At 49.8% G+C, this 10,466-nt stretch overlaps 1 protein-coding gene across 1 annotated transcript; it reads left to right on the plus strand.

Moving 5' to 3' along the window:
• The first annotated feature begins 5,849 nt into the window (after window positions 1-5,849).
• LOC130266159 (olfactory receptor 14J1-like) lies at window positions 5,850-9,952 on the plus strand. The gene is made up of 2 exons (XM_056515507.1): window positions 5,850-7,827; window positions 8,947-9,952. Exon 2 carries the CDS (start codon window positions 8,970-8,972, stop codon window positions 9,888-9,890), a length of 921 nt encoding a protein of 306 aa, XP_056371482.1. The 5' UTR covers window positions 5,850-7,827; window positions 8,947-8,969; the 3' UTR covers window positions 9,891-9,952.
• The last annotated feature ends 514 nt before the right edge of the window (window positions 9,953-10,466 follow it).

Below are 10,466 nucleotides of genomic sequence, written 5' to 3' on the forward strand. Positions count from 1 at the left end.
AATTTGTAGTTCCTTCTCTACTACTTCTATCCTAATTCCTAGTTCTATAATCATATCTCTCCCCAATAGATTATATTCTGATTCTGATACTAACAAAAAGTCTCCCAACCCAATTCTTGATTCTGATTCAACTGTCACCCTTTTAATAACCCCCACCTCAAAGGGTTCTCCCTTTGCTCCTACTACCGTGGCAGTCTCTTTAGATAGACTACATCCTTTTGGCAAAAACTGAATAGTTGATCTTTCAGCTCCTGTGTCAACCAGAAAAACTATTTCCTGGCCATGGGGACCCACCTTCAGTTTTATCAAGGGCTCCTTATGATGTTTCCGTGTCCCCAAGAGATAGAGTCCCTGACCCCTCTAATCTGTCTTGAACTCCTTTTCATCCCGAATCCCGACCCTACACTCTTTCTTGAAATATCCTTTTTTCCCACAATAAAAACACACCTTAATGTCCTGTCTCTCCCTTGAATCCCTAGACTCCTTAAGCTCTCTTACTGGCCGCCTCTGTGTCTCCCTCTGACCCTGTTCCCTACTTTCTCGTACCGCAGCAACCATCATTCTAACTTGCCGTTTCTGACTTTCCTCTTCCCTTCGGACATACACCTTTTGGGCCTCTCTCAATAGCTCATCTAAGCCTCTATCCTGCCAATCTTCCATCTTTTATATCTTCTTCCTTATATCTTCCCAAGATTTAGACACAAAATGTACCTTCAACACTGCCTGTCCCTTTTGGCCATCTGGATCCATTCCTGAATAAAGCTGGAAATTCTTTTTCAACCTCTCTAACCACTCTGTGGGGGTTTCATCCTTCTTTTGTCTCTCATTAAATGCTTTATTGATGTTCTGGCCTCTCGGGACTGATTCCCTAATTCCCTGAACTATGATTGTCCTCAGGTCCTGCATGTGTGTTCGATGTGCAGGATTCTGATGATCCCACTGAGGATTTTGAAGGGGCCATTTGGTGTTAGCTGCAGGACTCTGAGCGTGTTGAGTGTCCCAGATACGCATGCCCTCTCTCCTAATAATATTTTTCTCTTCGGCCGTAAACAGGATGTTCAAAATGGCCTGTAATTCATCCCAGGTATACATATTAGGACCCAGAAATTGGTCCACTCTTTCAGCAACTCCCAGCGGGTCTTCTAATAAGTGTCCCATTTCCTTCTTAAATTCCCTAACATCCCCTGAACTGAGGGGCACAGATATAAATCCTATTCCTGCCTGAGGACCCCCCATAGGCATTTCTCTCAATGGGAATAAATTTTCTTGTTGTTTCCTAGATCTCCCTCTAGTGACTGGTCCTGAGTAGCTCGAATGATCTGAATCCGAATCCTCCTCTGGGGGAGGTGCACTGGGGCAGGGGCCTGCGGTGGGGGTACGTGTGGAGGGGGTACCATCAGGATTTCTTCTTTCCTACCTCCCTTTTTCTTATTTTTGTTATTCTCATTTTCAGTCAATTTAAAGATAAAAACCTCAGGACGGGCTATCCAGATTTTTGCATACTCACTTTCCTCCAAACAAACAGGTTTTTTTTGTATTTACCCAAATATTTAATCTCTGTTTTATCCAATTCTCTGTTGACCCAAATATTGGCCAGAACACGTTTCTTGAAATCTCCTTCCCACCCCAGACTTCTACACAGTAATATATCATTTTTGCCTTATCCTTCCCTTCCGTTCCAGGGAAATGGTCCCAATTTTCTAGTAAAAATCCCAAGGGACTATCTCTAGGTATGGGTGGGAGTTTAACACTTGCAGGAGGTTTACTCTTCCCCTGCCCCATTTCCTCCGGAGTACCTTCACTCACACCAAAAATCACTTTCGCTTCCCCTGTTTCGTGGCCCACGCCCTCACGGGCCGATGGGAACCGCACTACTAAGGATCCGCACTCACTTGGGGAATCTGGCTGCCAGTCCCCCTCTCACACACACACCACACGTTGTACTCCGGGATCCCGACCCCGCCCGAACGGATCCCTTATACTTATGCGTCCTGCGTCTTCGTCCGGACTTTGTGCACAAAATTTAAGGGGTCAACCAGGCCCTCCTGCCTTTGTTTTTGCTTTCTTAATTTTAGGTTCGTCGGTCGAGGTTAGGATAGGACCCGCGTCCCCGGGGCCACCAAAATGGTGGGGCGCGCCTCCCCGCAGTCAGAGAGCCCCACCAAAATCTCGATCCGAGTCACGACACCAAAATTTGTTATAAATGAGCGCAATGGGCCATAAAAGATCGAATAACAATTTAAAAGATTTATTGGTTACAGAAAGCAAAAGCAAATTCAGCGCTGGGCGACAGAGGGGTCTCGCTCCACTAACTGTCGCACCCACCCCCCTTAGTTTGTTTCTTTTATGCTGTTCAGATTTCGGGTTACGTGCTCCTCCTCCAGTAGTTCTGCGCATGCTCCTCCAGTTGCTAGGGGGTCTTTTTCTGCCTTCCGGTGGTCGGGGGATGAGGGTGAGTAGTCTTCCTCAGCCACTGACTCCTTTCTTGGCACTTAAAACAATATGTGATTATGCAAGCAAAAGCAGAACACATTCTGGCTTTTTTTACTTTAAGGCCTATCAAGCAGAGCAAAACTATTAACAAGTTCTAGTGATATCTTTTTCAAGGTCTGTCTGTCAGAGGATCAAAGCAGAACAATTTAACATCCTGGCCTCACAAGTCTTGGTGATATTCCTCCAAGGTCTAAAGTCTGTCAGGGAGCGAAAAAAAGGCTCCTTATTTATTACAACACTGTAGGACCTCATGAATCCAAGGGGTCATTGTGATAGTCAAGAACTTCATGGAACCCATGGTCCAGTGTGACATAGCAGCGCCTCATTGGAACAAAGGAACCATTGCTGACAGCACAGAAACTCATGGATCCAAGGGGCTGTGGTGACATGGCAGGGCCACATGGAACCAAGCAGATCAGTGATATTTAGGAACATCATGGAACCGAAGGTCCATTATGACACTGCAGAAACAAGGAGACCATTGTGTAACTATAGAAGTTCATTTGAACCAATCAGCCATTGTGACACTCCAAGTCCAGTTGAATCAGGGAGACCATTGTGACACTCGAGAAACTCATGGCACTAAGGGTTTAGTGTGACACAGCAGGGTCCCATGGAACCAATTGTCCATTGTGACAATGCAGATCCCAGGAGGCCATGGTGACACTAGGGAAGCTCATGGAACCAAGGGTCCATTGTGACACAGCAAGGCTTTGTGGAGCCAAGGTTCCACTGTTGAACTGTGTGACCTCATGGAACCATGAGCCATTGTGACACTGCATTGCCACAAGGAGCCAGGGGGCCATTGTGACACTGCGGATCCCAGGAGAGCATTGTGACTGAGGAACCCCAAGGAAACAAGAGTCAATTGTTACACTGTGGGGCCCTGTGGAACCAAGGGGACCACAGTGACATTGCGAGGCCTCATGGAACAATGGACACTATTCTGACACTTTGGGACTCGATGGAACCAAGGAGCCATTACAGCATGGCAGGAATCAAGGGAACTACAGTGACAGTGTGGGTCTGCATGGGATGAAGGGTCCGTTCTGACACCATGGAACCAAGGATACCATTGTGACACTATGGGGCACCATGGAACCAAAGGTGCATTGTAACACAGCAGGGCCTCATGAAACCATGGAGACCATTTTTACACTCTGAGGCCTTGTGAAACTAAAGGGCCATTGTGGCACTTCAGAACCTTGTGGAGCCAGGGGACCACAGTGACACTGTAGGGCTCAGTGAAACCAATGATCTGTTGGGACACTTTGGAATCTCATGGAATCAATGCTCTGTTTTGACACTGAAGAGCCTTATGGAATCATGGAGACTATTGTAACACTACAGGTGATGCCTTGGAGTGGCTGCCTATAAGAGAGGCTAGACAAGGTTAAGAGAATAAAGTGGATATTTATTAAAGGCCTTCAGTAGATACACCTTGGAATGTCAGAAGCCTCCCAGAGGCTACATCCAAGATGGACGGACGGTGGTCATATATATTTCAGACAGATATCAGTTTCGTCAATTTACATATCAGGAGTTAATCCTCCAATTACAGCTTCAGGCAATGAAGTCATATTGCCCCAGTTCATGTTTGTCCTCCCAGTTCAGCTCCTCCCCACCAATTCACTTTTCTTTATCCTTTTCAGAGCCTGAGGTTTTAATTTTCAGAGGAATTGCTTTGTCTGACAAAAATGTGAAGACAATTAACTAAGAGTTTATATGGAGTTTAGAGTTATGCCCAAATGCAGTAGAGGGTTTGAAATATATAAAGAGTAAAATCTTAAGGCATCCCAGGCCTCGTTGAACCAACGGGCCACTGTGACACTTTGTGGCCCCTTGGAGCCAAGGGGTCCATGATGACACTGCAAGGCCTCATGGAAGCAAGGAAACACTGTGACACTGTGAGGTCTTCTTGGGCCAAGGGGTCATTGTGTCACTGTGTGGCACCATTGAACCAAGGAGTCCATTGTGACACTACAGGGCCCTATGGAACTAAGGGTTCATTAACAGTGTGGGACACTATGGAACCAAAGGTCCATTGTGACACTCTGGGGCCTCATGGAATCCTGGAGGCCATGATGCCACTTTGAGGCCTTGTTGAATCAAGCGGCTCTGCAGGGCCTCATGGAACTAAAGGAGACCCTTCTGCCATTGTGAGTCCCCACGGAACCAAGGGTCCATTGTGACACTGCAGCACCAAGGAGACCCCTGTGACACTGCAAGGCCTCATGGGAGCAAGGGACCATTGTGACAGTGTGAAGCCCCATGGAAAAAGAGGCCAGTGTGACACAGCTGGGCCTCATGGGACCAAGGATCCAATATGACATAATCATTGTGACACTGCAGGGCCCCATGGATCCAAGGGAACAGGTAACAGGTCTGGTTGGCTTGGCCTGACTGGTCCAACTGCCCTTGGCATGCCCATTGCCATGCTCTTGTCATATACCCCTGAAACACTGGGGCTCTGGGCTTTCCTTCAAATGGAAAAGAATTGCCCTTCTCATTCAAGTATCCATAGTCAAAATGGGATTCTCCCTTCAAAATGCCCTATATCCAGGGATGGCTCTCAGACAAAAACTGCCATTACCAACAAGTCTGGCTGTCCTTGTCTTCCTGAGGGCTGGCTCTCACCTGCCTTCAAACACTGGGGATCTGTGCTTTCCTTCCTATAGAAAGAACCATTCTTCTTGCACAAACACCCATGGCCAAAATTTACACTTTTCCTCCAGAATTCTTGTCTGCAAGGGCTTCTCCAGAAAAAAGCTGCCAGGACACACAGGTCTGGCTGGCCTTGTCCTCTGGTGGTCACCTCATTCTGTCCTGAAACACCAGGGTCCATGCTTCCCTTCCCATTGGAAAGAACCATATTTTTTCTCCAGGTGCCCATGGCCAAAATTGGGATTCCACCTCCAAAACTCCTAGATGCAAATATTGTTCCAACATAAAAGCTGCCATTACAGACTGGCTGGCCTTGGCCTCATGAGGGCTGGCTCTCACTTGCCTTCCAAACACTGGGGCTGCGTGCTTTGCTTTCTATGGAAAAGGACTGGCCATGTCCTCCAGGCAGAAAGGGCTAAAATTGGGATTCAACATTCAAAATTTTGAATATCCAAGGGTTTCTCCCAGACAAAAGCTGCCAGGACAGACAGGTCTGTCTGGCCTTGGCCTCAGGTGGCTGCAGTTCAACTGCCCCTGAAACACTGGGGTTCGGTGGTTTCCTTCCTGTGGAGACCATGGTGACACTTTGGGGCCTGGTAAAATGAAGGGGCCATTGTGACACTGCAGAGTACCATGGATCCAAGGGAACATTGTAACACTGTGGGGTCTCTTGGCACCAAGGCCATCACTGTGGCACTGCTGGGCCGCAGGGTCCCAGGGGCCAGTGTGAAGCAGCAGGGCTTTGTGGAACCAAGAGGCCATTGCTGCATTAGGGCCGCGTGCAGCCAAAGGGCCGTTGTGATCCTGCAGGGCACCGTGGATCCATGGAGACCATTGTGGCACTGCAAGGCCCCATGGAATCACGGAGACCATTGTGACACTGTGGGGCACCATGGGGCACCATGGAACCAAAGGACCATTGTGACCCTTCAGGGCCTCACGGAAGCAAGGGGCCATTGTGACACTGCAGAAGCAAGGAGAACATTGTGACACTCTGGGGCATCATGAGCCAAGGGGAGATGGAACAGGTCTGAACAGGTTTGGCCTCCCAGGGATGACCTGACAGATCCAGATGACCTTGGCATCTTGAGGGCAGCATCTCATCAGCCCCTGGAGCATGGGTGCCCTGTGCTTTTGTTCCTATGGAGAAGAACTGGTCTTCTCATCCAGTGGCCACGGACAAATTGGAATTTGGCCTTCCAAATTCTATCTATTCAAGGATTGCTCCTAGACAAAACTAGCCAGAACAGAGAGGTCTGGCTGGCCTTGTTCCTCTGGTGATATTCTTATGCTATGATCTGTATGTTTTCATTTGAAAATAACTTGGAGAGGGCCAAGAGATCTCCGGAGATGGGGATTGGAGGCCTCAAGCAAATGACCACTATGGAGGGAGAAAGGAGCAGTGTGCTCAGTGGAGTGGGGACTGAGGACAGCAGAGGAGAGGCCTGGAAGGGATTGAAGAGTCATTTCAGAGATGGTGGATCATTTAGACATAGCAGAAAAGAGACAGAAAAAGAAAGGATTGAAAACAAGTACAGCAGAGACAGCCCAGGCTGAAAACAAGGAGAAAGGAATTTCCCTATCAGGGCAGGACTGTGGTGCAGCACATCCCCCAGAAGGAGTCTGGAGCAGCCCAAGGCTTTGTGTGCCAGGCAGAGGCAGGCAGGACGCAGAGCTGTCAGCAAAGGAAGGGCCAGCGAGGTGGGGCAGCCGGGGGATGACGACAGCCTGCAGGGACAGAGGCGCAGGGCATGGACACCGTAGGACAGCCTGGGCTGCAGAGGGCACAGGGATGGGCAGCAGCTGAAAGGCCCTGCCAGAGCCAGCTCCTGCAGCACTTGGGCCATGGCTGCTGGCCCTGGGCCTGAGGCCAGCAGGGGACAAGTGAGCCTTGCTGTGCTGGGGCCTCATTGCCTCCTTGTCCCTGCTCAGCAGCCTGGCAGGGGCCGCCCCATGGTCCTGCCCTTGGCATTGCACATCCCCAGAGCCCAGTGGCCCGGGAAGAGCCCTGAGCAATGAGGGAGGGACAGGATGTGCCTTGCCAGGGGCTGGGGCTCAGGCCTTGGCCCTTTGCATTCCTGAAACACATCCAGGTGTGCTCAGAATCAGAGACACCTTTCCCTTGTTTGTCCCCACCTGTCATCACTGCCTTCAGTGTTCTGCTCTAACTGGAACCTGGGGACACATTCTCAGTGGTGAACCTCAGTGGGACCCATTAAAACTTCAAAAAACTTTGGAGTTTCAATTTAAATTTCAATATTTGAGAACTTTTTTTGAGCACACTCTGAGGAGCTGAATATGATATAAACTGCACCAAAGCCCTTAGAGGTTCAATAAAGTCTTTGTGCTGCGTCTGTGCTGCTAAGCTGGGTCAGGCTCCTTGCACAGAAGGTGATCCTGGAAACCAAGAAGAGCTTCAAAAACACATTTCTCCTGATGAACATCCCTTCTTCCAGCCCAGCTGGCTTGGCCCTCTGTCTGCAGCCACCCCAGGCACAGCACAGAAGCACAGAGAGCTTCAATCAGTCAGTGCTGGGAAGGTGCTCAGAAGTGGCTGGGACAGAATCACTCCCAGCCCTTGACACAGGAAGCCTCTGGCTGCAGGACAATGCAGCTGCAGTTCCTGCAGTGATCTCCTAAAGCTGGAACATCCCAATGCCTACAGACTCTGTGAGTACATTCTCTGATTCTCTCTTGTGTAGGGCAGCCAGGGGTGCCCAGGGCTGTCCTGCAGAGCAGGGTCCTGCAGCCCAGGGTGCTGTGCTGGGGCAGGGACTCTGCTGCCTGCCAGGGACAGCTCTCAGCCAGCCCTGGGAGAAAGGGTCTGGAAGGAAGAAGACAGTCGGTAAGGCTTGGTAGTGTTCCCTTTGTGTGGTGAGGATGCTTCATTGTTCAAGGCCACACCAAGCATGACATTTAACTGCAGAATATTTCCGAGTAGTTTATACCAGGAGCACAGCAATTCAGGGGCTGCATAAAAAGAAAAATCCAGATTTTGTAATCTACTGCTCAGGGTTGTCAGGATGGGAAATTGCACACTGATATTTGTCTCTTAGTTCCAGATGGGAAAAATAAATAAAAATTTCTCCCTGATCTTAATAAATGGGGAAGTGACAGAAATCAGCACAGGGCCCCTTACAGGCAGCATCAGTGTCACTTTTCCAGCCTCCTCAGGGTTGCACTGATCTTGCCATCAGAGCCTGAAGAGTAGAGTTGGCCCTGGGCAGTGCCCTGTGCTGGGAGGGGTCTGCAGGGCAGAGCTGAGCCCCCAGGGCTGGGCTGGGCTCTGGCAGCACTGGCAGGGACAAGGCTTGCATGGAGAGAAACAGCCCCCAGTGGGCAGAAGTCCAGGCAGCAGAGAGCCAGAGCAGCCCTGGATACTCCTCCCTGTCCAGCTGCACTGGGAAAGAGAGGGGTTTAAAGAGATTGACTTTAAAACTGGAGACTTCAAGAAGTCAACTTTTTTTCTTCCCCAGTACATTTTAAGCATGATTACTCTGAATTAGGAGGAAGTCTAATCAGCAATGGGCTGGTTTGTGGGACCAGCAGGTCTGAATGCACTGAGGCGCAGGCAGCCCTGTTTTCGTTCAGGGCTCCCCATTGTCCAGACTGAGAGTGATGCTGAAAATGAGGCAGTAATACAGAAAAAGAAAACATAACTCAAAAAAAGAAGTTTTTAGTGAAGCTTCCCCACAGGAAGAGGAGTAATTTTGAGAGGATTCCTAATTTAATTGCACAGAATTGGCTCAAGGAAATCTGTCCCAGATTGCTAATGTCTTCTTTTAACAGCCCAGTATGCCCAGAGTGAAGAAATGTCCAACAGCAGCTCCATCAGCCACTTCCTCCTGCTACCATTGGCAGACACACGGCAGCTGCAGCTCCTGCACTTCTGCCTCTTCCTGGGCATCTCCCTGGCTGCCCTCCTGGGCAACGGCCTCATCATCAGCGCCGTAGCCTGCGGCCACCACCTGCACACCCCCATGTTCTTCTTCCTGCTCAACCTGGCCCTCACTGACCTGGGCTGCATCTGCACCACTGTGCCCAAAGCCATGCACAATTCCCTCTGGGACACCAGGAACATCTCCTATTCAGGATGTGCTGCACAGGTGTTTTTCTTTCTGTTCTTCATATCAGCAGAGTTTTATCTCCTGACTGTAATGTGCTACGATCGCTACGTGTCCATCTGCAAACCCCTGCACTACGGGACCCTCCTGGGCAGCAGAGCTTGTGCCCACATGGCAGCAGCTGCCTGGGCCAGTGGCTTTCTCAATGCTCTGCTGCACACAGCCAATACATTTTCCCTGCCCCTCTGCAAGGGCAATTCCCTGGGCCAGTTCTTCTGTGAAATCCCACACATCCTCAACCTCTCCTGCTCACACTCAAACCTCAGGGAACTTGGGATTCTTGCTTTTTGTGTCTGTTTAGCTTTTGGTTGTTTTGTGTTCATTGTTTTCTCCTATGTGCAGATCTTCAGGGTTGTACTGAGGATCCCTTCTGAGAAAGGACAGCACAAAGTCTTTTCCACCTGCCTCCCTCACCTGGCTGTGGTCTCACTGTTTATCAGCACTGTCACATTTACCTACCTGAAGCCCCCCTCCATCTTCTCCCCATCCCTGGATCTGGCACTGTCAGTTCTGTACTCAGTGGTGCCTCCACTCCTGAACCCCCTCATCTACAGCCTGAGGAACCAGGAGCTCAAAGCTGCAATGTGGACATTGATGATGGGATTGTAAGAAACTGTAAACTTCTTGTTAGTTTCTGCAAGCCACTTGTAGTAAAAACCATATTTGATACTATTTCTTTGGTTTGGTGGTTGAATTGCTCTTTTCTTGCTCTTGATTTAATATTTTAATATATTCAATAAAGAAATGCCATTCCCTGTGCCATATCTCATTTATTTTCTCTTCATCTTTGCTATGGCCACAGACTGTGTCAATGAAGAGTTGCGCCCTCAGTGGGTTAAAATGAAATAAAGGATCTTCCCACAGAAATTTCTCCAGAGATGCCGCTTTTGTTCCCTTCTCTGGAGCTGCAGCAGCAGTGTCTGTGTGCAGAGCTGGGGCAGATCAGTGCTGGCACAGCAGCTGTGCCCAGCAGCAGCAGCACTTGGTGTTGCCAGTGCTGCTCCCGTGCCACTGCCCCGCTGCCCTCCTGCCCCTTGTGTTGCTGCAGGGCCTGAGGTCTCTCAGGGCCGGGCACAGCCCTGGGGGTGGCAGTGCCGGGGCTGCAGCAGGGACAGGCCATGGGCACTGCTGGGGCAGCGCTGACGCCTCAGGCCAGGGCCTGGGGGCTCCAGGCTCCTTGGCCAG

The sequence above is a fragment of the Oenanthe melanoleuca genome, unplaced genomic scaffold (assembly GCF_029582105.1).
Source record: "Oenanthe melanoleuca isolate GR-GAL-2019-014 unplaced genomic scaffold, OMel1.0 S001, whole genome shotgun sequence".
In the NCBI taxonomy this organism is placed as follows: domain Eukaryota; kingdom Metazoa; phylum Chordata; class Aves; order Passeriformes; family Muscicapidae; genus Oenanthe; species Oenanthe melanoleuca.

Excerpts from the sequence above, each read along its gene's own strand:
- LOC130266159 (XM_056515507.1), top strand. The coding sequence starts at position 8,970 with ATGTCCAACAGCAGCTCCATCAGCCACTTCCTCCTGCTACCATTGGCA.